The 28,000-nt window shown below is 47.5% G+C and overlaps 1 protein-coding gene across 5 annotated transcripts; it reads right to left on the bottom strand.

Annotated features, from left to right (window-relative positions):
• Positions 1 to 28,000, bottom strand: SLC25A18 (solute carrier family 25 member 18). Of its 5 annotated transcripts, none has more exons than XM_032844406.1 (10): positions 27,603 to 28,000; positions 12,168 to 12,290; positions 10,778 to 10,900; positions 10,494 to 10,549; positions 9,234 to 9,324; positions 5,437 to 5,555; positions 3,029 to 3,194; positions 2,055 to 2,209; positions 1,389 to 1,464; positions 1 to 969 (listed from the first exon to the last, which is right to left on the bottom strand). In XM_032844406.1, the coding sequence occupies exons 2-10, from the start codon at positions 12,185 to 12,187 to the stop codon at positions 828 to 830; spliced, it is 948 nt and encodes a 315-aa protein (XP_032700297.1). In that variant the 5' UTR covers positions 12,188 to 12,290; positions 27,603 to 28,000; the 3' UTR covers positions 1 to 827. The 5 variants fall into 5 exon arrangements, with proteins under 5 accessions (XP_032700297.1, XP_032700292.1, XP_032700293.1 ...); XM_032844401.1 differs by having other exon boundaries at positions 10,778 to 10,933; positions 27,603 to 27,924; XM_032844402.1 differs by having other exon boundaries at positions 3,029 to 3,191; positions 10,778 to 10,933; positions 27,603 to 27,924.

Genomic DNA, 28,000 nt, shown 5'->3' with positions numbered 1-28,000 from the left:
AGCCTCGGAAGCAGTCATCTGAAGAGCCCGTAGAGGGACTGCTGTAGTACTCATTGGGATGTAGCCCACTTCTGAAATGGACAGGGACAATAGAGGGCAAGCCATTCACTGCAGCCCGTCTGCTTCTCCCACTATTGACAAGTTGAGATCTGAATCCATTTTATTTAAAACCATGTTCCATGGAGAGGGTGGGAGAACTGTGCCCTGGAGGGAGGACCTGCCAGGGTGGGGGTGAGGGTGGGGCAGCTGCCCTGCCTTGGCCCCTGTGGCTTGGTTAGTCAGCCTAATCCTGCAGCCATCACGATTTGAAAAGATCCGCTTGGTTTCCAACTCTGTGCTGACTTTGAGGGCTTTCATGGTTCCCTTGAACTTCTGATCCTCCCCTTTCCCAAAATCAGTGCTAGAACTAACCATAAGTTATTTAATTCAGAATTAACACTAAATCCTCAAACTGACTCAAGTGTATGGAGTTTGAGTGTGAAGTAGAAAAGGAAAATGTAGAAAGGACCCTCCTATCTTTATTATGTGTTAAGGGTCTGCAGTTAATCCAACCCACACAAGTCCTGTTTCTCTTGTTGAAAAGTAGGTGGTTAGGGGCTCCTGGAGCTTGCTGGTAGTTGTAGCCCCAAAGAAAAGAAGGCAGATGTGAGGGGAGAAAGGGACCGTACCTAGCTTGCTTATTAGAATAAGAGTGTTTCTTCGGAGATTGAGGTAGCACTACAAGTTAGAGGACAAAATACAACCTGGATGGTCCATCTTGCTCGTCCCCATCTAGCTGAAGTTGAATGGGCTAGAGAGATGGCAGGGGACTTGGGCTCCAGCTATCTCTACTCGAAACACTTTAAGATCCGCTCCCCAATACCAATGAAGTAGACCCCTTGGGCAATCCCAAAGAGAGGGGCTATGACAAGGGCCCGGCAGCCTGCTCCCTTCATGAGGGCAGATGGTCCCTCCTGAATCCAGAGTTTCCTGCAGAGAGAGAAGAGCCCTGTGAGCTGATTGGCAGGTGTGCACTGCGAATGGCCCCCCTCTGATGTTTGTACATCTTCCCCTGGAGAGTAGGTGTCATTTTCCACAGCGGGCTCCCCTGGGTGTAGCAGCCTGGTCCCAGCCACCATGTGAGCACAGTTGGGTTACTGAGAAGCTGGGTCCGGGCCATGGGAAATCGGCTCAGTCTGACTAGACTCTGGGAGAAATGTTGTAGTGCGAAGGAGGAGAATGCTCCCAGTACGTTCTATTTTGTTGAGAGGTGAAGGGGAGGAACACGTATCAAAGCCAGAGCTCAGCCTACTACAGTGATGAAATTGCCCTCTAGGTGGGGTGTAGGTAGACCGCAAGGCAGGGGGACCATCCCAGCCCCAGCCTCTGCAGGGCTGCAGCCTTCTCACCTGGCGCAGTCAGTGATCCCGCTGTAGCTGTCCTCGCCCAGGCCTTTTTTGAGGGTTTGGATTCGCGTTTTCAAAACTAAAGGTGAAAATAAGTAGTGAACGTTTGTCTTTTGGCCCCCTCCTGCCAACATGAAGCGGTTTCCCATTTAGAGCCAGCATACACAATACTGAATCCTAAGGCCAATGCTGCCATTGTGTGATCTGTAGTAGAAGATCCTCCGCTCTTTGGGCCTCATTTGTGAAATAAAATAATTAGAATGACACGATCCTTCAGGTTACTCATACTATAGAAAGGTCCAGCTGTGTGTGAGAGTAGCCGGGAGTAGCCCTGAAGATAGGAGAAGCATGGTCTGACACTGTTAAACTCCTGTCTTTAGACTCCGCTTTGAAAACTTGACTGGGGGATGAAAAGCTGATGAAATCAGCACCTAGAAGGTGAGTGCGTTTGTCAGGGATAAGGGAGTGAAGGTCTCCTTGGCTCCACTTTATCCGGGGAGACCCTTGCTGAGTTTCTGCTGGTGGCCATAGGTTGTGATCCAAGAGTTCTCAGGTTGGAGCTGTTTATATACGAAAAGTAGCTGACTACTTATCCTCTAGATGAATGTGCGGCTGTCTAACTTGTAAAGTGGGGCAGCCCTTGAAGACCCCCATCTCCAACGCACTTACCGTCCAGAGGTGTTACTGTGACGGCGGCTACCGAACCTGCAACACAGCCTGACACGAAGGAATGCGCGAAGGAAGCCTTCCCCGTGCTCTCATTGAACCCGAGGTTGTTAAGGTTGGCGAACAGTGGAAAGTAGATGATGGAGAAGGGGATGTCTCTGCCGGAGAGCAAGAGCGGTAAGCTGCCAGCTGCTCAGGCAGGAAGCCTTTCCCTAAGCCCAGGGCCCAGCCGACGGTCAGAGACAAGCCCACAGTTACCTCTTCCTTCCCTGGCCCCCGTGATAATGTGGAGCGATAGAGGGTGGAAGGGGAACGATGGGTCAGCCTGCCTGCCCCATCCTCCCAGCACATCACTCTGCCCTCCCAGCACCTGCAGGGCTCCGCCAAGGACAGGGCCGCAGATACAGGGACCGGGACCACGCTCTGGGAGAATGCGTGGACAGGCTGAGGTAAGCGTGAGCTTGCGAGAGAGTGGTTGGTGAGGGGCTCTGTAAGCTACGTGTTAAGGGGGTGGGGTGGGCAGGAAGGTGAAGTTCATTTATCTGTTGCCCAGTGGTAGGAGAAAACTAGCCCTTTTCCTGGCACACTTCTGATCAACTCAAGGATTTTGGTCAACTAGCAAGGTAAAATGAGGGGTCTCTGCCCATTTACTTATTAACGATCCGAAGTCCTTTGTCCATAGGACATTTCTTAGGTGCTTGTGGGCCACAGAACGTCTCCTACTCGTGCGGTCTGGTTACTGGAGAAGGGGCCTCAAACTAGTCTTCCAGGCGCCCATCCTGTGCAATTCTGCTCAGTTCTCAGCAAACTACCTCCAGGCTTCCAAATAGGAAGCCTGGAGGTAGTTTGCTCTCTGGGCATTGAATTTCCAGGAAGAATGCAGCGACAGATTGGGGCTGCGATACCGCTGGCCTTCCATACCCTCTCCCACCTCCCCAGATCCCTTCTGCGTCCCAAGTTCAGGAAGAAAGCCTCACCTGAGGAGAGTGGCACCCAGACCCTTGTAGAGACCAGCCAGGCCCTGGGTGCGGAGTAGCTCCCAGGCGATAAGGGTGGCGGACGGGCGCTTGTGGGTGGAAGCCGAACCCGTACTATAGGACCTGGAGGAGGAAGGGGCTGAGGCCGAGCCCTGACGATGAGCTGCTGAAAGGGAGAGGACAGACCCCATCACAAACCAGGCCCCAGCAGGGAGTGTACCTCCTGCCTCCTCACCCTGGGACAGCTCAGAGGTGAGGCTCACATCCCTACTGGAGTTCTGAGGATAGTCTGATTTTATTTTAAGATTTTATTTTTAATGAAAATATCTACATCTAACGTGAGGCTCGAGCTCGTGACCCTGAGGTCGAGAGTCGCACACTCCACCACCAAGACAGATGCCCTGGATTACCTTCATTTTAGAACATTCATTTTTTGGCTCCAAGGAAATCTTTCTAAGATCGGTGTCATCTCCTGCGTTGTCCCCGCTGCACAGGGCACTTCCCAAGAGCCACGGCCCGCCCAGCCTCCTCCGTAGGGAGTTAGAGCAGCACCTGCTCCAGCCCCAATTCCTTATCCTCCTGCCAAAGCTGTGCTTTAGATCTGGCTTCCATTTCTAAACCATCTCTGAGCCTATTTACATAGTATCATCCCGCTGGCGCTTTGGGGCCTCAGAGTCCCACTTCCTTCTGCCTCATGTGTAAAGCAGCAAATTCTTTTTGTCCAAAATCTATCTCCCTCAGGCCTCCAGAGGTGCCTCCCCCCTTGAGTAGTCCAAGATCAGGTGAACACGGCCTTTACACCCTTCGCCATTTTATAGAATGTGATTCTTTGTTTTAGTTGAATAATTCAGAGCCCATAACTGGATGAGTTCAACCTCTAAGAAATAAAAGGGAAATGGTTTTCTCCCGAGCATTGCAAGTACAGCATTTCAACCGTGGGTGAGTCCCACCCGTGACCACAGGATTCAATGCGCTGAAATTGTGCGACTGTTCGTTTTCTTAATTCTCCCGTCGGAGCAGCTTTGTCTAGACGCTGCACCCTTGCTCCAAGGAAGCGGTTTCCAGCCCCAGTTTCGTCGGACGGCCAGCAGGTGACACCTCACACTGAGGCACCACTGACTGCACATCTGCTCCTGGGGCAGCGAGCTGGGCACAGTCTCAGACAAGGAGCGTGAAGGAGGAGGTCCATCGGTGAGCCCGATGTTGCCTGTTGTCCGTTCACTCCTAGCCTGTCCTTCTCTTGAAGTGGTTTGGAAAACTGACCCTCTCATCCAAGTTGAAAACTGAGAGTTTCAGAGCTTTTACTCTTTGTAGATCAAAACACGGGCTTTCCAGCGCCCAAACTTTATTCTTGCTGCAGTTTCATGAGCTTTAGGCTAGTCTGCTCCAACCTAGAAAGCTGGTTGGATCCAGCACAGCATGTGCGCACAGTGGGTTTGAGGAGGGGAAGAGCACCCACATTTATTGAGGGCCTTACCAGGTGCTAGGCTGGGCAGCTTACGTGCCCCCTTCTTTAATGCAGGCACGGCGGTTCACCCGGAGGAGAAGCCCTCCGTCCCGCCCCACTGTGCATGGCCTTTCCTCCGCTGGACAGCGAACCCTGGTTCTTAATCTATGCTTTGGTACTTACTTACACCACTTGGTATTTTTGAGAGGACCAGGATCTTGGAAAGGGACAAAATTCACTTCCAAGAAAACAAAAGAATAGGAATGGTTCTCTTGTTCCTTATGAGGCCTTCCCACCAAAGACCAGCTTCTATAGCATAATAGAGCAGAACATGAGGTCTACTGACTGAAGTGTTTGTGATCAGGCTGTGGATCCTTCTTAAAATCTTTAGGAAGTCAAGCCTAAAGGTCATGGTGATCTGATAAGAGGTATTAGGTTACCTTCTGAACCAAGTTTCTCAGTTCTACTGTTTGTTTTAGAATTAGAAGTGTTGAGGGGTGCCTGGGTGGCTCAGTGGGTTAAGCCTCTGCCTTCGACTCAGGTCATGATCTCAGGGTCCTGGGATCGAGTCCCGCATCGGGCTCTCTGCTCAGCGGGGAGCCTGCTTCCCCCTCTCTCTTTGCCTCTCTGCCTACTTGTGGTCTCTGTCAGATAAATAAATAAAATCTTCAGAATTAGAAGTGTTGAAATCTTGAATGGTAGCCATTAACTAAAGACTTCTAGGGGCACCTGGGCAGGTCAGTCAGTAGAGCACGTGACTCTTGATGATCTCAGTGTTATGAGTTTGAGCCCCACGTTACTTAAAAAAATTTTAAAATCTTAAAAAAAAAAAAAAAAAGACTTCTATTGACCTGGAAAGCTGATTGAATCACACAGTCTATCCAATGAGTGCAGAATGTGGGGAAATCTATTCTGATCACAGCCCTTTGCTAATCCCATGTGGAATCAGGATAGGCCTCACCCAAGCGTCCAGCATCCTGCAGCTGAATCTTGAGCATTTCCATGGGACAGGTAACTACCGCCTGGCATATTCCAGCTCCGCATCCAGCTAGCATCTCCATCTTCAGATTCCGCTGCATCCTGTGGGACCATGAGTCGGGCTCCTTCAGTGACAGGCCAGCCCGGCCACCCATCCTGGCCCATCTGCCCAAGACCCTTCGTAGAGGAGACTTTCCGTGCGTGGTACTCAGCCTTGTTCTGATCAGCTGCCACTCACCCAGCTGGGTAAATCATCACATGGCCCTCGAACACAGTCTCCTTAAAACATGAAACTAAATTTAAAATGGGCTGCCAGGGAGGTAGCACCTGCACAGAGGTTAAAATAAGTGCACTGAAACTACCCATTGCATGGATGTGATTGTCCCCAGTCCCTGAAGCAATATCATCAGGGTAGTGGGAGGCACAGATAGTACTAGAAAGTGTTTGGGGGGTTCATTTTTAAAGATTTAAAAATAAATTTTTTTTTAATTTATTCATTTGACGGACAGAGATCACAAGCAGGCTGAGAGGCAGGCAGAGAGAGAGGGGGAAGCAGGCTCCCAGCCGAGCAGAGAGCCTGACGCAGGGCTCCATCCCAGGACCTTAGGACCATGACCTGAGCTGAGGGCAGAGGCTTTAACCCACTGAGCCACCCAGGCCCCGGGGGTTCATTTTTAAAAATTCATCAGCATAATAACAGACACATAGATCAATGGAACAGAACTGAAAACCCAGGGGCGCCTGGGTGGCTCAGTGTGTTAAAGCCTCTGCCTTCGGCTCAGGTCATGATCCTAGGGTTTTGGGATTGAGTCCTGCATCGGGCTCTCTGCTCGGCAGGGAGCCTGCTTCCTCCTCTCTCTCTGCCTGCCTCTCTGCCTACTTGTGATCTCTGTCTATCAAATGAATAAATAAAATAATATAAAGAACTGAAAACCCAGAAATACAGTCTTGCATATCCAGTGGCCAAGGGAGCTGAGACTACTCCGTGGAGAAATCACATTCTCAATAGGTTGTGTTGACAAAAATCAGATATTCTCACGTAAAAGAATGAAACTGGACCTCTCTCTTACACCACTCACCAAAATTAACTCAAAATGAATTAAAGACTTATGTAAGACCTGAAATCATAAAACTCCTAGAAGAAAACACAGGGGAAAGCTCATTAATGTGGGTGACCTAAAGCACAGAACACGAACAAAAATAGACAAGCGCAGCCACTTCAACCCTTGAAAGCTCATGCAGAGGGAAGGAAACCATCAACAAAATGAAAAGACAGCCTATGGAATGGGAAAAAAAAACTTGTACATCACATATCGGACAGGGGGATAATATCCAAATTTATAAAGAACTCATGCAACTCGATAATAAAAAAATAATAATTCAGTTAAAAAATAGAAAAATATTCAAATGTCCAACAGGTATATAAAAAGATGCTCAGCATCACCAATCGTTAGGGAAATGCACATCAAAACCACAATGAGGTATCACCTCACACCTGTTAGAATAGCTAACATCAAAAAGACATGATAAGGGGCACCTGGGTGGTGCAGTCGGTGAAGTACCTGATTCTTGATTTCCGATCAGGTCATGATCTCAAGGTCACTTGGGAGTCTGCTGAAGAGTATCTCTTTCCCTCTCTGTCTTTCCCCTACACACTGCTGTGTCTCTCTCTCAAATAAATAAACACATCTTAAAAAAAAAGTCAGGGGCGCCTGGGTGCCTCTGTGATCTTTCGCTTTCACTCTCTCAAATAAATAACATCTTTAAAAAAATAAATGTCTGGTAGAATTCCCCTGGGAAGCCATCTGGCCCAGGAATTTTTTTTTTTTAAGGTTTTTATTTATTCATTTGAGAGAGAAAGAGAGCACAAGCCAGGGGAAAGGGCAGAGGGAGAAGCAGATTCCCTGCCCAGCAGGAAGCTTGACTTGGGACTCAATCCCAGAACCTGGGAATCATGACCTGAGCTGGAGGCAGACACTTAGCTGAACCACCCAGGTACCCTGGGAGGGCCAGGACTGACTGACTGACTGACTGACTGACTGAATTAATTAATTAATTTTAAGATTTTATTTATTCATTTGAGAGAGAGACAGAGACAGAGACAGAAAGCACAAGCAGTGGAAGAGGCAGAGGGAGAGGGAGAAGCAGACTCTCTGCTGAGCAGGGAGGGAGCCCGATGCGGGGCTCGATCCCAGGATCTGGAGATCATGACCCGAGCCAAAGGCAGACGCTTAACCATCTGAGCCACCCAGGTGCCCCGCTGCCTTTTTTTAAAATACTGGACCAGGGCTTAAAAAAAAAAAAAAAAAATGATAACTGCTGGCAATGATATGGCATAGGGGGAAGCCTGTGCACTGTCAGTGGGAATGCAAGCTGGTAGAGCCACTGTGGGAAACAGTATGGTGGTTCCTCAAAAAATTACAAACAGAATCTCTCAGTGATTCCATTTCTGGGTATACATCCGGCGGGTAGATGCATCACTATGAGTCACTGCGTTGGCGAGCTAGCTGCACTACCACGTCCGCTGCACTACCGTTCACAACAGCCAAGATTTGAAAAAAACCTGTGTGTTTGTGGACAGATGGATACAGAAAATGCAGTGTATATACAATACAGTATTATTCAGCCATAAAAAAGAAGGCAAAGTTGCCATCTGAGACATGGATGGACTTCAAGGGCATTATGCTAAATGAAATAAGTCAGACACAGAAAAACAAATACTGAGGGGTCTCTCTGACATGCAGAATCTAAAAAAAAGTTGGTTGAGCCTCTGACTTTGGCTTGGTCATGTCCTCAGGGTCCTGGGATCAAGCCCCACATTGGGCTCCCTGCTCAGCAGGGAGGCTGCTTGTCATCCCTCAGTCCCTCTCCCCACTTGCTCTCTCTCTCTCTTTCAAATAAATAAATACTTAAAAATTCAAACTCAGAAATCCAATTTGTGGCTATCAGAGGACAGGAAGATGAAGGTGTTCCATAGGCACAAACTTGCAGTTAAGAGCTAAGAAGTACAGGAATGACGCAGCAAGACGACTGTGGTTAACCCACCCTACAGTGTGCTTGACAGCGGCTAAGGGACAGATCCTAAAAGTTCTCATCTTAAGGGAAAAAAACAACTTTTTTGGGTAACCATAGGAAGTAATGGATGTTAACCAAACTTACTGTAGTCAACATTTCACAGTATATGTCTATCAAATCATTATACAGTGTATTTAATGTATACACATTATAATGTAGTGTATGATTATACAGTGTACAGGGTGCAAACTTACAGAGTTGTACTGCAGTATAGCTCAATAAAAATGGAAAAAATGTTCATCAACTAGCTGATGAATATATGTATAGTCTATAATGGTCTATCGTCTAGAACTTTCGAATTACACCAGCTCATTTTCTCCTTTCACTTTCCTTTTTTTTTTTTTTAAGATTTTATTTATTTACTTGAGAGAGAGAGAGAGAAAGAGAACACACACAGGGGAACAGCAGGCAGAAGCAGAGGAATTATGGAGCAGGGAGTCCGATGTGGGGCTTGATCCCAGGACCCTGGGATCATGACCTGAGCTGAAGGCAGACGCTTCAGCTAACTGAACTGACTGAACCATCCAGGCAAGCCCTCCTTTAATTTTCCCACTTGGCAAAACATACACTAAATTTCCGCCATTTGTGTGCACGTACTCGCATCATGCAGACAGATAACCGATACGTTCCTTTCCGTTACCGTCCCCCCATACTATAAACATGCAGTGAAGGATTTCCACCCCACAGCCCCCCACCCGGCCATACCCATCCTCCATTAGCAGCTGCCGGAAGAAGTCATTGGCAGCCAGCTTGATGGCCTTCTCTGGAGTGACCAAGGTTAAGTTCACTGCAGCTCCTGGAAGTAAAAATGAGGACAAGCTAAGGCCATCTCCAAGGGAAGACTTCTTGGGGCTCCTGGCTGGTGCAGTCAGTGGAGCATGCAATGCTTGATCTCAGGGTTGTGAGTTCGAGACCCATGTTGGGTGTAGAGATTACTTAAAAATAAATTACTTAAAAAAAAAAGTCACAATCCTCTGAGTCTTTCACTCATATAGACAACCTACTATCACACCTAGCCAGGCAGGTTTCTGGGAACAATTGGGGTTTTGTTGGGGAGGATGTAGAAGAGGGTTCCTCTGTCTATTTTATAGAAACATGAAAGTTTTTTTCATCTCCTGACTTTGACCCTCTTCCCTCCACATTTCCCTTTTGGATACATGTGTTTCCTTTATGGGCTCATTGGTGCAGTTATTAGGAAGTCGTTTTCATCCTTGAGAGTGCTGCGCATCTCGATGATAAATGAACAGCTCCCCAAATCAAGCCCCAGTAATAAGGTTCTAGGGGACAGGGATCACTTTCCATAAAGTGTGCTTTACTAGCCCAGTCCCACTGGCAGTTTTGTTGAGTCACATCAGTTTTTATTTTATTTCTCAGGGGTACTACAATATCAACTCCTTCTTAACTCCAAATTTGTATCCATTTTCCAAGCCCTAATCATGGTGATACGGCCCTGGGTAGGGTCACTGCAGCGGACAGGGATAGCAAGAGCTTGTATCAGGGAAAAGGTACCCAGTAACACCCTATCAGGAACTCAAAATCCTTTCCGTCTCTTCCCCATCAGCCTTTTCCCCTTCTGCTTTCAGTAGCTGATGCCCTGACAGCCCTGAACGGGGGTGGAGGGGTCGGGGAGACCACTTGCTTCCAGCATCACACAGTGAGACAGCAGTGGTGCCTGGATGGAAACCAGGGCTCCTAGGGTCCTCAGTGTGCTCACTGGTACCCCCCCCCCCCCCCCCCCCCCCCCACCATAACTGCCTCTGTCTCCACCAAGGAACATGTGTGAAAAGCAAATGTGGCTTAGGATCACCTGGCAACCCAGGCCACCCCTACCCCCACCCCGCCACCCTCCGGAGCTCGCTGCGCAGAAATGTTCTCTAAAGCCACAGGGTCTGGTGCCCTGGGCTGTGCACTCTGTTCTCATTTGGCCCAAGCCAGGCCTCCCCCAGGGGTGCATGATAAGCCCACCTCGGTACATCCCCAAGAAGCCGTCTGCCCTGGCAGTTTTCATCAGGCAGTCTATCCTAGAAGCAGAAGCCAGAAAAGGAAGTCAGCGGAGAGCTTGACGCTGCTCCGTCAGCCCCCCTTCCCCTAATAAGGTGCCCTAATCCTGCTGGGCACATCTCCCACCCCACTCCACCCCACAATGCACGCAACTCCCTAAATAAAGAGACTGGAAGGAATGAGTCCCCATATCCCTCCCCGGGAGTCCCACTCTCCCTACTCACTCCGTTCCCCTCACCAATACCTACATTCCTTTGTAGATGTCTTTTCCATGCTGGTTCTGCAGCCTAGTCTTGGCCAAGTCGATGGGGAACACACAGGTGACCCCAACAAGCCCTGCCACACCTCCATTGATGAGTTTTGCTGTGACACTAGGCCGTGAGGAGGAGGGAGGCACGGAACTACTGAAGGAGGCAGAGAGACACAGAAGCTCAGGGGGAGGCATACAACCAGGACAGGTGGGGGTGGGGGACAGGAAGGGGAGGATGGGAGAGCAGGAACAGAAGGAAGAAAGGGTAGAACAGCAGCTCCTCTGGGAGCCTCAGCTCCATACCAGAGACCCTTCTCCTAGGCCTCCCACCCAACAGCAGCACCTCTCATAGCCAACCTGGGGCTCCCTCCCCCAGGTCCGGTTACAGAGACAGGTGAGGGCCCAGGGGCCAGGAGTGTCTGGCCGCCCCCTCCAGGGGCACTCACCAGGGCTGAGGCATCTTGTCCTAACTCCACTCAGGGAAATGCTCCTCAAGCTAGGATGCTGCAAAGGCTTTTGGGAAGGATGCCCAGAGTGCCAACTCTGCCCCCTAGGGCCCCACCAGGGTGCAGGAAGTCCTCAGCTCCTCTCAGAGTCAGCTCTCAGAGCTTCCACCAAGAGCCTGTTCTCCGGCTGGTCCCCACCTTTAGAGCCACATGTGGAGAAGTTTTCCAACAGACTGCAATTTTATTTCAGGCTTAATGTCAGTCAGGACAGCATTTGAATCCCCGCTATGCTGTTTACTTAAACAAGTTACCTCGCTTCTCTGATCCTTTGTTTTTCCCTCTGTAAAACTGGCCTCAAGGGATTTTGTGAGGATTAAGTAAGTTAATGCACCTAGTAAATGACAGCTATTATTTATAATAAGAGAAAACACGTTTTTGACAATGAGGGCTTCTAGTCAGCGCAAGATCACCAGGGCTGAAGTATTGAGACTATCTGATTCTAGCCAAAAGTCAAGTCACACTTTACATAACGTGAGCCCCTCATCCTGGAATTTTGGAAGACTGAAGATAGAAATTCAAGATTCCTCAGTCTCCTTGAAACCTAGTAATATTTTCTTATCTTTCAGGCCAGGGGTGGACTGTGAGCAAAATATTTGCAGGTAGATTATCTGAAAGCAGTAAGAAAAAATAATAGATTCTCTCACACCTGAACCCTAATAAGCAAACAACTTTGTGAAAACAAATAGAATTGTGACTGAAATTTTACAATCTGAGAAGATGCAGTTCAAACAATTACAAATTTTACATACATATTTTGTATACTGTGGGAAAATGAGTCTCACTTGCTCCTCCCCTGGACTCAGGCATCGGGAAGAGAAGCTGAATGATGTGTTGTTACCACAGAAACCCAGCCCAGAGAGTTGTCTGGCTTGTCCAGTTTACCTCAAATCCTTTGTGGACATTCTGCTGGGGGCCAAGGACTGCTGGTGGGTCCCAGGACACAGGCAGTCGGCTCCTCACGGGAGATGGCTGGCTGAAGCAGATGTGGGGTCTGTACCCTTGACTCTGGCCCACCGCAGCAGAATGGATAGAACACGGGTGTCAGTGGAGACCGGCCTGCGCCACCTTCCTGGCAAGCCTCGGTGGGCTGGCTTCCTCCTCTACAAGGTGGTCAGAACAACATTCGCCTCACGAATATATGTCCCACATAAGTGCTGGGACAGAACATTATTGATATACTGATGCTGCCAACTTGCTCTGTTCCTTTTCCTTCCCAGACCTTTTGGACTTTGGGGATCGAGATCAGAAGAAAGGTGATGAGAGAGAAGGGCAGCCAGCCCAAACTAAGGCTCAGGGAGAGGAGTTCTGGGGCATCCAAAAGAAGCCTGTGGGAGTGGTGGTGAGGGAAGCTGATGGGTACCAAAGAGGAAATTTTATTATTTTTTTTTAGATTTTATTTATTTATTTGACAGACAGAGATCACAAGTAAGCAGAGGCAGGCGGGGGTGGGCCGGGGAGGGGAAGCAGGCTCCCTGCTGAGCAGAGAGCCTGATGCGGGGCTCGATCCCAGGACCCTGAGATCATGACCTGAGCCGAAGGCAGAGGCTTTAACCCACTGAGCCACCCAGGCACCATCCAAAGAGGATTTTAAGAAGAGTTGCTGTGGACTAGGAATCTCTCTCATGGTGTCCACGAACTATAATAAAACACTTGAAATGTTCTGAAGTTACATTTGGCTCTTAAAATGTGTTTTCTAAACTTAATATGATCCTGTTGAAAGACTCAGTAAGCTGCTTTAAGTCTCTGGACTTATTTGTAATTGATACACATGGAAAGCACCAGGGAAGACGTCATAAAGTCGAAGATATAATCATAATAATGACAGCTTCTGGGGAGGGGTCCTGCTTGACCCCAAGGGGACAGGGTCAGGAAGAGTACTCCTGAGGCTCCAATGGAGCCAGGCTTGAGCTCTGAGATGCTTCTTACTTCCAGCCTCCCTTCAAGCTGCTGTAGGGTTCCCTTCCTCTTCCAGGCTCCTCACAAATCCCTGAGGCTGCCAGCAATTTCCTGTTGTCTCCAAGTATTTTGTTTTAAGGAAGAAAAGAGGGAGATCATTCTTTCTCTTGGTGTATATTGATCCAATCAGAAAATATTGAGTGCCAGGCACTGACTGTTCTAGGTCTGAGGATGTAGTAGTGAACTAAAGGTCACAATCCTATTTCTCAGGGGTTCTCTTTTTTTTTTTTTTTTTTTTTTAAGATTTTTTATTTATTCATTTGAGAGAGAGAAAAAGAGAGAGATTGAGAGAGCACAAGCAGAGGGGAGGGTCAGAGGGAGAAGGAGGAGCAGATTCCCCACTGAGCAAGGGGGGAGCAGAACTTGATCCCAGGACTCTGAGATCATGACCAGAGTTGAAGGCAGATGCTTAACTGACTGAGCCACCCAGGTGTCCCTCAGGGGCTTAAATTCTAAAGGAGGAAAGAGACAATAAATGAAACAAGAATAAAATGTAGGCGTCTTTTATATTCTTTGTATGTTCTTAATATTTGCAGAGAATTTTTTGAATCTATGGATTTTATTTTTTCATTCTTACTTGACAAATTCCTGTCCATAAAGTAGCAGGATATGTAGACAGAGAAACTCAAGGCACTTTGCCGTTAGGTAATGAAAGGGAGGCCAGAAGATTTTAGGAAAGTCCCTGTGCCCCTAAACCCAGGCCAAACCAAAAACACAAATTCACGTCTAATGTGTCCAGTGGTCCTAGTCAAAGACTTTGTACTGCCACTAACATTGCCAAATAATTTTAATAAAACTGGATTTGAATAAAAAAAAAATCCTAAGAAAACCAGATGGTTTTTTTTCTGGAGGAAAAAAAATTTAGAAGGGAAGGAAGATAGGAAATGTCAGTGGGGTGGGAGTTTGATGGCTTGACCAAAAAAGTATTCAGTGACTTGAAGATTCAAAGGAGGTGAGAGAGTGAGCCATGCAAGTATCTGGGAAAGAACACTCCGGGCAGAGCAAGTGCAAAGGCCCTGAAATCCAGAGGGAGGCTGGTGATGGGAAGGAACAGCAGGATGGCCAGTGAAGTGTGAATAAGGCAAGGGTAATGAAGACAAAGTCGTAGAGATAACGGGTGGAAGCATGACCCTGGAAGGCCTCAGAAGGTCTTTGGCTTTATTCTGAATGAAAAGAGAAACAACTGGAGAGGGTATTTTGGTTTTTTTTTTTTTTAAGATTTTATTTATTTATTTGACAGACAGAGATCACAAGTAGGCAGAGAGCCAGGCAGAGAGAGGGCGGGGAGGGGGAAGCAGGCTCCCTGCCCGATGCTGGCTGCGGGGCTCATTCCCAGGACTCTGGGATCATGACCCGGGCCGAAGGCAGAGGCTTAACCCACCTAGGCACCCAGGCGCCCGCAACTGGGGAGTTTTGAGCAGAGAAATTACATGCTCTTGACAGGACCATTTGGCGGGTGTGTTCAGAATAGAGAGCAGAGAGTCCAAGATAAAAGCGGAAAGACTAATTAAATTACTGCAGGAATCTAGGCAAGAGGTCACAGCTGCTGGTCGGGGGTGGGGTGGGTGGGAGAGTGGTTTAATTATCGTTGTATATTGGGGCACCTGGGTGGCTCAGTCGGTTAAGTGGCTGCCTTAGGCTTAGGTCATGTCCCGGGGTCCTGGGATCGAGTGCTGCTTTGGGTTCCTTGCTTGGCAGGAGGTGGGAGGTGTGGGGGCCTGCTTCTCCCTCTCCCTCTACCCCTGCTCATTCTCGCTATCTTTCTCAAACAAATAATGGATGTGTGCTGAAGGTCAGGCTCCCAGGATTGCCTGATGAGCCATTGTGAGACACAAAAGTAGTTAAGTTGTTGGTCTGAGAAACTGGAAGAATGGTTTTATAACACAGTGTATGGACCTAGAATAGGTAAAACTTGGATCTGTTTGAGAAATAGGAAGCTGATCTGCAGAGAAAGAAACAGAAAAGTGAAGCAAGCACATCTGGAAGAGAAAGAGAAGACGGAGATCATCCTAATGTTGTTTTAAATCCCAGTTTCTAGTTCACCCCTGAAATGTCGGTCACATGCCCATCTTTGGATTCTGTGACATACTCAACTGTCCTGTCAACCAATTAGGTCATTATTGCTTAACTTGCTAGAATGTGTATCTGATACACCCACCCAAAAGAGACTTAATTATCCCCAAAACTAGCAAAGAGAGGGAAGATTTGCAAATTACAGGCTCTAAAGCATGGGCTCAGCTGAGAGAAAGCAGGGCCCAGGACTGAGGGGGTTGGCGGGCCTGGGGAGGAGCCCCCCCTTCATCTCTGGAGGCTCCAACTATGTCCTCCGAGAGCTGGAGCTTTGGGGTACTTAGGGGAAAATGTCAGGAAATTCGCATGTACTCACTGGTCTTTGAGACACTTAGTAAGTTGTTAGGAGAGAGAGGTTATAATTCTAGGCAGCCACCTTAAAAATGAACAGGAAACAACAGGACAAGTATGAAACCCTGTCAGTCTGAAACCAGAGACTCAAATATTTGAGAATCTTGCAGCCATATTCCCTGCGTTTTCTAGAACTAAATTACTAGTTTATAAATTGTGGTTTGCTGGCTTTTGGAGCAGGGGTATTTAAGAGAAGCCAGAGAAATTAGGGATACCCCAATCCCAGGGCCACTTGCCTTTCCATGCGGCAGGCGGGATAATGGGATGTGATGATGACTCCAACCTCCAACGTCTCCAAACTTCACGCCTATTGGTATGTGACGAGTGTGAGAGTAATGGGGACCAGCCTTGCCCACCCAGCCTGACAGTGGGCCAGGCCACTGGAAATCCCAGGCCCACAGTTCCTTAGAACAGACTTAGTATTCAAAGGCTAGGCCTTGACAAGATTTCTGGCACCAGTGAACGCATTAGCAAACCAAGTCAACAAAGAGGAAACTGACAGTCAGCCAGCAAAGGTTTTAAAGGAGTCCTCACCACAAAAACCCCACGCTTGGCAATAGGGTCCATGTTTGCTCAATCCCTAAGGCAATCCATAGGCCCAAGTATTAGTCATTTTACAGATACTTGTGGAGGGCCCAGTGTGCGCCAGTCACAGCTCTAGGCAGCAGGGATATAGTTGAGAACAGTAACAAGGTTCCTGCTTCCTCGGAGTTTAGGGTTCTCCTGGTTCCAGCCCTGATGGGAATAGACTTGCGGAGTGATACAGTGCACCCTCCCACCAGCGCCCTCCTTGGCACTGTTCTCTTCATCTGGGACCTGAAGGATCCTTGGGTTGGCAAGGGAAATTCTTCCAGCAAGCCAGACCCTGAGGCAGCCATGTACCTGATCAAGGAGCTCCCTACATTGTCAAAGAATTTAGCAAACAAATGGATATTCATTAGATTATCTAGCCTTTTAAAAAAATTTTATTTTTTAGTAATCTCTCACCCAGTGTGGGGCTTGAACTTGGGACCCCAAGGTCAGAGTCGCAGGCTCCTCTGAGCCAGCCAGCTGTCCCTAAATTAGTCTTATCACTTGAGGAGTGCTTTATGTATTAGACTATTGAACAATATATAGTATTTCTCCTTTTTTTTTTTTTTTTAAAGATTCTATTCATTTATTTGTCAGAGAGCGAGTAAGCAGGGGCACCAGCAGGCAGAGGGAGAAGCAGGCTCCCCCTGAGCAGGGAGCCCAAGGTGGCACTCGACCTCAGGACCCTGGGATCATGACCTGAGCCAAAGGCAGCCGCTTAACTGACTGAGCCACTCAGGTGTCCCTCCTTTCTTTTAAAAATAGAATTTAGAAAAGTAGAGTATTTGGGGAGTATTGGGGAAGTAATACTAATTATTTAAGCACTGGGACACAAAATTATAAGGATCTACATCTGTAACTATCTGCGACCAAGGTGGGAAAGGACTGTTTTTAAAAAAAAAGGGGAGGGGCGCCTGGGTGGCTCAGTGGGTTGGGCCTCTGCCTTTGGCTCCGGTCGTGATCCCAGGGTCCTGGGATTGAGCCCCGAGTGGGGCTCTCTGCTCGGCGGGGAGCCTGTTTTCCCGTCTATCTCTGCCTGCCTCTCTGTCTACTTGTGATCTCTCTTTCTGTGTCAAATAAATAAATAAATAAAATCTTAAAAAAAAAAAAAAAGTCTTTAACTGGGTAACAGAGGCTCCCTGTGGTTGCTTCTGGATGCAGTACCTGGTCATGACTTTGAGTTATCACATTGGGAAGATAAATGCATTTATAATTTGACACATGATTATTGAGCCCTATTAGAAATAGGAAATTTAGGGGGGCCTGGCTGACTCAGTTGGTAGAGCATGTGACTCTTGATCTTGGAGTTACAAGTTCAAGCCCCAAGTTGGGGATAGAGATTACATAAAAAAATAAAATCTTAAAAAAAAAAAAAAGCAGGAAATCTGGATAGATGGGAAAAGATATGTGTTTGCATGTCCTTAGGCATCAGAGGATAGAATGTAATGATACACATGTTGGATGTCTCCATTACCCCATTTCCAGGAACCCCCCTTCTCCCTCACCAGTAACCTGGTGGGGACTGCCATAATTCTAAAATGTGACAATATCCTCCGGGGAAATGATGATTATCTGAGGATGGGCCCCTAAGTAAAGCTAGGTCATTCAGTCTCCTCCACAGGTATTTTAGGAAAGAGATTGTATAGCTTCTTTCAAGTTTTTGTCTGTAACATACACCCCTTGGGACCTATGGGCAGTCATGTTTACTACTGTCATGTGGTTTGGGAAACAGGGAGATAATTTTGTAGCAAGAGGTGAATAAAGCAGAACCACAGGAGAGAGAGCAGGGGTTTCTGGTGGGTCTGAAATCCTGATGATTAGTGACCCATTTCCTTCCTGACCTTAGGAACCGAAGGGGTATTCCACTATACCTCTAATGAATTGTTGAACTTGTCTTTCTGTTGTTGTTTCAGGGATTTTTAATTTGTTTGTTATGAATTTACTTATTGTCTTAAGCAAATTAGAATTTGTTTTTGTAATTGGGTAGCCAAAGAGTTCTCAGTAAATGAAACTTTTAAAGAACTCTCAAATTCCATTCCATTGCAATTGAGCTGCTTAGACAGTGAATACTGTAAGCATTCAGAGATGCACAAGGTCATTTTGGGCTGGCTTGGAGAAGGATCTAGAAGTGGACTTAAAAAAAAATAGGGCAAGTTTATAAGGAGAAAAGGAAGAGGAGGTGGCCTGGATGGGAACACTGTGTGAGCACAGGGGGCCAAGCAAAGGGCTGAGGGACAGTGACTGCCCTGGCTCGCTCACCAGAACAGCAGAAAAGGGCTGCAAAAGTAGGTTAGGCCAGTTGTGGAGAGCCCTATGCTTCCCTGATAGTTTGTGTCTCCCAAATTAAGTATCTTTTCACATATCTGATCCTAAAGGCAGTAACTAAACACTGAATGCTTTTAAGGGGGAAACTACCATGTCGAATGTTGTATGAGGAGAGTAATTCAGGAAGAGGGGGTTGAGAAAAGGAAAACTCCTGTGAGAGACCAGTTAGGTGGCATCATGGCAAAGCAATGAAGTAGAGAGAAAAGGATTAGGGAGATGGAGGGTGCAGAGGACAAGGGATAGCTGGGAGAGGAATTTTTTTTTAAAGATTTTATTTATTTATTTGACATAGAGCGAGGGAGAGAGCAGGAGCAGGGGAGCAGAGGGAGAGGGAGAAGTAGACTCCCCGCTGAGCAGGGAGCCCAATTCTGGGCTCGATCCTAGGACCCCAGGATCATGACCTGAGCAGAAGGCAGAGGCTTGACTGAGTCACCCAGGCGTCCCTGGGAGAAAACTTTTTAAAGAAAAAAGGGCCTAGATGGGGCAACTGTCCAGAGCTGAAGAACCATGGAGCTGGGGGAAGTCTGAGACCTGAGGCACTGAGGAACTGAAAGACAGGCCAGGAGAGGAAGCGGCCCAGAGGGAGGGAGAGGCACTTGGAGAGTAGCCAAGACTCTGGGAACTGTGTCCTCCTGCTCTGTGGGAAGTCGGTGAGAAGGCGCCCCTCACTTGGCAGGCAGACACCATTCTGCTAGTGACTGGCACCAGACTAGTCTTTGACCCCTTAGATACCCCTTCCCCACCACACTGCAGGCTCTGTTTTGCAAACAAGAAGCTGGCTAAGGATGGTCCTAGACAACAGGTCCTGTTGGGGCTGGGAGGGAGTCCCGGTGGCAGAGCCCAGCCGCCTATCTTAGCCTGTCCATTTAGGGATCCTGTGCCTAACAGCATAACTGGGACCCATCCTGTGCACTTCCCTAGGAGATAGCTAATTAACAGACGCTCAGGCGGTGATCATTTTTTTGTTGTTGTTAATAATGAACCATTATTCTATTTCTTAAAGAATTTAAAGTACTAGAAAAGAATTAGAAAATTTGGAAAGCACAGAAAACTGCAAGGTAATTTTTTTTTTTTAAAGTAAGCTCTACACCCTGAGCTTAAACTCAAGACCCTGAGATCAAGAATTTCATGCTCTACCGACTGAGCCAGCCAAGCACCCCTAAAGTAATTATTACATTGTTTCCCAGGATCATGTTTTGAATGAGGCTGTCCAGAGACACAACTATTCAGAGGGATGATTCTAGGTGGTGAGCTGCAGGGACCAGAGCAGGCCAGGGTTCTCTGAGCTCCTGATTACACCGCTTTTCATTCTTCCCACGTTAAAACATTCTATTACCTTGACTTCTGTGGACTCCTTGGTTCTCTCCAGTGGCTCCCCAGCCTCCCATGACCAGTGTCCTTGCTCACTGATGCCCACAGAGTTCTGCCAAGGTTCTCAACTCCTTCCATTCCACACAGCTGTCCTGAAAGTCCATCTCCTCCTAGGCTTTGGTCACTGTCTACTTGCTCATGACTAATGGACTTGCAGCTCAGGCTCTCTGCCCCTCACCCCTCGGCATCATCATAATCAGCTTCTGGGCCATCCCCGTCTCATGCAGAATGGTAATACCTCTTTTGACTCGTGTCCACCCATCTAAGCCTACTTTTCCTCCTTCTGGTTCCATAGCTCTGAACGCTGCATTGTCAGCCATTCAATTATTCAGGCCAAGAACAAGTGCCATCTTTGATTCATCCCTTCCCTCTTATTCCCCTACCATTAATCAGTCACTGTGTTCTGGCAGTTTTTCCTCCTAAATTCGGTGCTACTCAAGGTGTTGTTGATTCGGTGCTGGTCTGTGACAAGTACAGAAATTGAGAGTAAAGGCTTAGAAATTTTTATGGTATCTTAAGGAATTCCATATTTTAGAATTTACTAAGAAATATGTGAGCTTATATTTTATCATTTTTAAAAAATTCTATTTTTCTAGCAATTCATTTTTATTGCATTTTACAAAATTATTTGTCCATAATGGACGGGGTAACTAGGCCCTTCATCATGGGTAGAAAAAAGCTGTCGTTAAGTCTCTTGTGGGCCCACCAGCTACTGCTTGATCACACAGGTGTCACCCACTGCCTGGAGGACCTCTTCATTTTGCCCCCCGCCTTCAGCCTTGCTTCCCTCAAATTCAAGCTCTACAAATAATGGCCAAGTAAGTGATGCCTGGGGGGCTCAGTCCGTTGGGCGTCTGCCTTCAGCTTGGGTCATGGTCCCAAGGTCCTGGGATAGAGCCCCACATGGGGCTCCCTGCTCAGTGGGGAGCCTGCTTCTCCCTCTCCCTCTGCCTGACGCTCCCCCTGGTTGTGCTCTCTCTCTCCCTCTGTCAAATAAATAAAATGTTAAAAACAACGACAACAACAAAACATGGGCAAGTAAGCAAGCAAAAGTTCAAGTCTGGTCCCAATTGCCAGTCTGCCTTTTAAGCACTTCCCCACCTAAAGGGCACTGCTAACTTCCCACCGCTCTTAGGATAGTTTCCCTTTCCTTGACCTGGTCCCTACTTTCATACTTGATTGTGTTTTCCAACCCCCCACCCCAACCCCAATCTACTCTCCCTGCCAGCCATTGGGAACTCTCACTTCTCAGAACACGTCACGGTCTCTTGCGTCTGAGCTTTGCACATATTGTCCTGGTGACTAGGACACTCTTTCTCCATCTCTACCTGGTGAGTTACAAATTGTTTTTGGGCTTCAGTTTCTCCCACAAGCCCCTCTTAAGTCCCTCAAATCTCGGCTAGGAGTCCTCTGCTATGATCCCATTTAATACCCAGTTACGGCATGTACCGCACTGCAGTATAGTGGTTTGTCTGCTGAACTCCACCTCTCATCAGAGTGGTAAGTTACTGGGAGAGGTAAGGCAGGCTTAGGGTTTTACCTAAGCAGAGAGGCATTCAACAGAGATGCTGGAATCAATGAACCACGAGGGGGACTATTGCCTTTAACTCTGCAGTCAGTCTTGTCACAAGACAGTCAGTTCTGCTTTTCAGCTGCCCTCATTTCGTCACGCTGTGGGGAGACACTCAAGCAAGTGGACCATTCTCTATCTCCTCTCAGCAGGGAGGAGATAGAGTTCTTCAGGGCTGAGCCCCTTACACTAGCAGTGCCAAAGAAATGACTTGCCTCTGAAATTAGATATTGCCTGGGCTGACCTATTGTCAGGGGGTGGCCACTTCCTTTTGCCCACCTCCTTCCTACTCTGTGCAGCAAATGAAACAAGACCCTTTGCCACTGGGTGCTCTGACCTGTTTCCCAACTATTTGCTTGAAGTGGATCTTTCCCTACCAACTCTAAGCTTGATACAGATAAGACAAACACCTCTTTGCGTGAGGAAACTTCTCCTTTTTCTGGATGCCAAGAAACAGGCCCAATCACTAGTGAGCTGCAGGAAGGGCTGGTTTACAATCCTCTTTTGTTAGTGGCTTGCCCTCCTCATGCCCACACATCCCTTTCACCTGGGCAGGAGGGGAAGGCAGGTGGTCACGAAACCATCCTCCTCTACTCCAGTCCCCAGCCCCTCTCCCTCCTCCCACACCTGCAGATTGGGTTTGAATGGAACCCCAAAGAGGCCACTATGCAGCCTAGCCAAGCCGAGTCCTACCTTCCTGGGTGGCGAGCAGGTGGCTGTTTACTTGGTTGTAGAATGACTGGGACAAAACTTCAGGCTGGAAAGGGTGTAGTCAGGCAGTCTGGGAGTGGGGGTGAGGGGACATTCCACCCACTCAGAGACCTGGACGTCCGGGATGAGCACAAACAATGGAAAATCGATGCAATGCAAACACTTCTGTCAGACTTTTGGGGCCAGAAGCTAACCTCTGCGTCTCAGACTCCCCCACTTTTGCAATTGCAGGTGATGGCCTGCTCCAGTGCTTCTGTGTTTTTGGTGGTCTACTGTGTGCTCAACTGGGGGCGCTGCAATGTGGCTGGGGCACACTCCCGGCCCTCACGTGTCACAGCTGAGCTGGGAGCTCAGGGCTGCAGCTGAGGAGTGCTTCCAGTTTGGAGAGCTGGAAAGGCTTCCGGAAGTAGGCACTGGTTAAAACTGAAACCCAGCTGCTCTTTAATGGCAAACTGTCTAATTTGGGGCAAGGGAGGATGAGACAGTTGCGGGGAAAATAAAGCTGGTAACATGTTGAGTCCCAAAGGTAGAGGACCTTGTTGTCTGGACAAGGATTTGGGAGAGATGAAGAATCAGCATGGGACAGACTTTGATGTCACAGACCCAGGTTCAAATTCCAGGTTCCAAGTTAATAACTACCTCATTTTAGGCAAATTATTTAACTTAGTGCCTTTCTTCATCAAAGGGGAATTGAGACAGCCACTTCATAGGACTGCTATGAGGCAGTAGAGCATTGTGGTTAAGAATCGGCTTTGGAATAAGACTACCTTTGGACTGGTTTGAATTCCAGTCTACCACTTACTAGCTGTGTGACCTTTAACAAATTACTTCTCTGTGCCTGCATCCTCATCTGTGAAATGAGACTCAGACTTAGATGTAGAGCAGTTAGTACATTTAGCACTTAACATCTGACACATAAAAGGTGTTCACTAGGGGCACCTGGGTGGCTCAGTGGGTTAAATCTCTGCCTTTGGCTCAGGTCATGATCCCAAGGTCCTGGGATTGAGCCCTGCATTGGGCTCTCTGCTTGGCAGGGAGCCTGCTTCTCCCTCTCTCTCTGCCTGCCTCCCTGTCTACTTGTGATCTCTGTCAAATAAATACATAAAATCTTAAAAAAAAAAAAAAAAGGTGTTCACTAAATGATAACTTTTTTCCCTCCTTTTTCCTGGTGGGCAATGGAAAGCTGATCTAGGACGTGGAGGAGGGGCCGGTTCAGGTTTATGGCAGCGCCAAGGGGTTTGGACAGGCCAGATTACAATAATCCAGGCAAGAAATAAAATGAGAATCTGCTTGCAGGAAGGAAGAGATGTGAGTGATTCTTGTGAAGAACTGAAAGGGCCTGGCAGTGGCTTAAACATGCCAGGGACAAATAGTGTTTGAAACATGGATCAGCAGGAAAAGATATATATTGCCCCCACTAGGAACATCCGGAGTGGGTAGGTAAGAAGAGTGTAGAAGAAAAGTTTGGCTGGCTGTTGAGTTTAAAGTGGCAGCCACAAAGCAGGGGATGGCAATGTGTACAAAAAACAGTGCTACCACCTCACACCTGCTAGGATGGGACTATCAAAACAGAGAAAACATGGGGGCAAGGATGTGGAGAAATTCAAACTCTTGAGCACTGTTGATGAGAATGTAAAATGGAACAGCAACTGCAGAAATTGGTAAGGCAGTTTCTCAGAGTTAAAAATAGAATTACTGTATGATCCAGCAATTCTATTTCTGGGCACCCACCCAGAATTGAAAGCAGTGTCTCCAACACATATCTGCACACTCATGTCCGTTGCAACATTGTTCGCAATAGCCCAAAAGGGAAACAACCCAAAATGTCCTCTGATGGACGAATGGATAAACAAAATGTGGTCTATACACACACACCATAGAATGCTCTTTAGCCTCAAAAAGGAATAAAATTCTGCTACATGCTACAACATGGATGAACCCTGAAAATATGCTAAGTGAAATAAGCCAGACAAAGAAGGACAAATACCGTGTGATTCCACTTATCTCAGGTACCTAAAATAGTTAAAATTCATAGACACAAAAAGAAAAGAGGTTCCTAGGGGTTTGGAGAGAAGGGAGATGGGGAGTTAATTTAATGGGGAAAAAAAATCTTCACTATGGGATAAAAAAAGTTCTGGAAAAAAAAAATTCTGGAGATGGATGGTAGTAATGGTTGCATAACGAGTGATGTACTTAATGCAACTGAAGTGTACACTAAAAAATGCTTAAAATAGTCTATGTGTACTTCGTCACAATTAAAAGGAAAAGAGAGAGATGAACCATGAAGCCAGGGTATTATACTTAAACATAAATGGATGACATTGGAGGGATAGGGAAAGATGTTAGTTTTAATGTTTATTATAATAAAATGGTTAAGAAAGGATGTTAAAAATAAGCAGAGTATAGGAAATGAAACTGCCAGTCATTTGGGTAAAAAAAATTTATAACAGTGGCAAATAAAAATCCCAGAACAATGGCAGCAGGGACACATGGTGTCCATGTCCAATAGGAACTTGGAAAGGGCAGCCAGAGCATGGCAAAAAGTCTGACTCGAAGTTGGAAGTCGACTGCAGAGAGGAACAACTGAAGTTGCAGGTGATGATAGTAATCATCCAGAGGAAGGCGCATGAAGAGGAGGAGAACGGAGGCAAGTCTTAGGAAGGACACCTACACGAAGGGAGAAAAGGTAACTGGGAGGGCAGTCTGTGGAGACATGGGTGAACATGGGTCATGGCACCTGTGAGAACCAGTTCCAGAGGGGCTGAAGCCATGCAGAGGATGTAAGGGCGGCGAAAGGGATCTGGCGGAGGCTCCAAGACTAAGTCAGTAGTTCTAGAAAGGTGGGGAGGAAGCCACATTGCCATAAAGACAAAAATGTCAGGTTCTATTGGTAAAGAGTTTGGATGAGGGGCGCCTGGGTGGCTCAGTGGGTTAAGCCGCTGCCTTCGGCTCAGGTCATGATCCCGGGGTCCTGGGATCGAGCCCCGCATCGGGCTCTCTGCTCAGCAGGGAGCCTGCTTCCCTCTCTCTCTCTCTCTGCCTGCCTCTCTGCCTGCTTGTGATCTCTGTCTGTCAAATAAATAAATAAAATCTTTAAAAAAAAAAAAAAAAAAAAAAAGAGTTTGGATGAAGGTATGGGGCGCCTGGCTGGCTCAGTCAGACCAGCATGCAACTCTTGATCTTGGGGTCCTGAGTTTGAGCCCCACTTTGGGTGTAGATGTTACTGAAAAATTAAAGAAAAGTCTGGATGAAGGCAAAGAGAAATAAATAGCTGACATTTAAATAGAGGAAACTGGAACATTTATAGGGAGGGAAGAGAGGAGGAGAGACTAATGGCATGTGGATGTAGGCAGGAGAGGTTGGAATGCAAAGCACAAGTGAAAGTCAGCTTTGGTGAGGGGACATGACTGGCAGGAAAGAAAAAAAGTGAAGATCTGGAAAAGCACAAAGTTAGAGGACCATGTGAGGTGGTCTCTCTAAGTAACAAGGTTAGTCAGGAGTGTTGGAAGGCAAGGATGGGTTTGAGGCCTTACTGCTCTCAAACAGCAGTGGGCTTGTTAAACATGCAGAATTGCGGGACCCAGCCCAGGGCCAGTAGCCAGAATCTGATCTTAACAAGATTCTCCATGTGTTAAAGTCTGCAAGCCACTGCTTTTGTAGAGTGCTTTGCAATGGTGGGTTTAAAATATATTTTTTATTTTTTAAAAAAGATTTTATGTATTTATTTGAGGTAGAGAGCGAGCGAGCGAGCAAGCACGTGCAGAGGTAGGAGCTGGACAGAGGAAGAAGCAGGTTCCCCAGTAAGCAGGAAGCCCAATGTGGGACTTGATCGTAGGACCCTGGGATCAAGACCTGAGCGGAAGGTAGTTGCTTAACAGACTGAGCCACACAGGAGCACTGAGAATGACTTACAATGTTGACTCTACCACAGAATTACCAGGAAAGCTTTGAAAATTTCTGATGCCCAGCCTGCACCCCAGACCAATGAAAAACTCTGAGGTAGTGTTCAAGCATCTGATTTTTTTTTTTTTTTAACGCCCAGGTGTTTTATTTTGCCTCGTTTTTTGAAAGATTTTAAGTAATCTCTATACCGATCATAGGGCTTGAACTCACAACTTGGAGATCAAGAGTTGCATGCTCCACCGACTGAGCCAGCAGGGACCCCAAAGGCCCAGGATTTTAAATCCCTAAATGGGCAGCCTAGATTGGCGACCATTGGTTAAGAGCATTGCAAAGCCAAACATAAACTCACTAAAATTTGTTAAGTCAAAACAGCAGCTGTGGGATAGGTCGCAGGGAGTACACAGGAGACTGTTTAACAGCAGGGAGGGTCTTGACAGGAGTACAGTGGTTGGAAAGGTCTGGAGCCCCCCAACCACCCCACGCTGCAGATGAGCCAGAGGATGCGGACACTGGGAGTGAGGTCTGATGGGGAACAGAAGCCAGGGGTCATGGAGGGCAGGGCCAGGGTGGGGGCAGGGGGAACAATGAGGGAATTTCTCCAGTTTGCAGCCATTCTTGTTCTGCAGTCCTTCCCCAGGGTCAGATTAGAGGAACATCCATAACCTTTATCTGAGTTCACCAGCAGGGTGTGGGAAGAATGCGACAGCCTGCTGGGATGAGGTGTGGCTAAGGATGGAAGTGTAAACCCCAGGGCCGTTGCCATAGGTCAGTGTTATTAAACTTCAGTTTGCATCACACCCTCCAGAGGGCTGATTACGACAGACAGCCCATAAGCACCCTCAGTCAGCCTAAGCCAGAACTTGCATTTCTAACAAATTCCCAGGTGAGGCTGGCGGTCCAGAGTCTAGCCTCAGAACCAGCACAATGGATTACATGCACACAGGAAGATAGTGGAGACTCACTAAGGAAGGCTGAGGTAGTGGGGCCAGCCCCAAACATGCTCATTTCCGCAGACCTATGCGGTCTGTAGGGAACGTTCTCTTAGAATTACACCAGAGAGCAGGACTGGGGGTAGTCTGCCCTGTCTTCAGTACAGCGTAGCCTAGTGGGAGCAGAACCAAGGCAAGAGGAAAGAGAGGAATTCAAGCTGCAGCAAGGGTTCAGAGAAGACCATGGAGAGAGACTGCTGAATGGAAGGCCCCAGCCGACAAAAAGCCGGCTCTGTGGGCCTGGCCTGTGCCGCCAGGCCTGCCCAAATTATGGCTGACAGCACCCAGCCCTCCTGCAGTGACTACCTTGCAAAAAGGGAAGAAAAATCTTTCTACTACTTTAAGCAGTATGTTCTTTTTAACCCTCTGCTGTAGTCCAATTCTTCTGAATGGTTTTTCTCCTTTTACTATTAACTCAGTAGCAGCAGCTATTTTTTCCTCTTTTCCACTATTAGTAATTAGGCAACGTAACTAGGCACACAGCTGGTATTTAATACTTACTGAGAACTTGCGAACGAGTCAGTCAATCTTCATCTTAGTTCTTGGGGCACACACAGACCAGGCTTCACTTGAAAGTCTCTGCCTTCCTACTGCAGACTCAACTCCTCCCAAAGCGAAAACCTTGACTCCAATCCAAGGAACGGACTCCACCGCTATAAAAAATTCTATCTAGTGTTTAACTGGGTAGAATAGAGCTACTCCTTCCTTGTCATTCGCTGTCCAGAATGAGGTTCAAATCCAAGATTCTAGGAGCAGGTAGTGCTTTTCCAAACCTGCAGACTTCTCAAAGGGATCTGAATTTATATGCAGGTCATGGAAGCAGAAGGGGGTTGGGATTTCGGTGCACAATTGCCAAATCTGGGGATTTTCCAGCTGTCTTGTTGGTGGGTAGTTCACAC

The sequence above is a fragment of the Lontra canadensis genome, unplaced genomic scaffold (assembly GCF_010015895.1).
Source record: "Lontra canadensis isolate GAN:19392208 unplaced genomic scaffold, GSC_riverotter_1.0 scaffold153, whole genome shotgun sequence".
Lineage (NCBI taxonomy): Eukaryota > Metazoa > Chordata > Mammalia > Carnivora > Mustelidae > Lontra > Lontra canadensis.
Note: the sequence above shows the minus strand (reverse complement) of the source record. Positions and strands in the feature narration are given on the sequence as shown.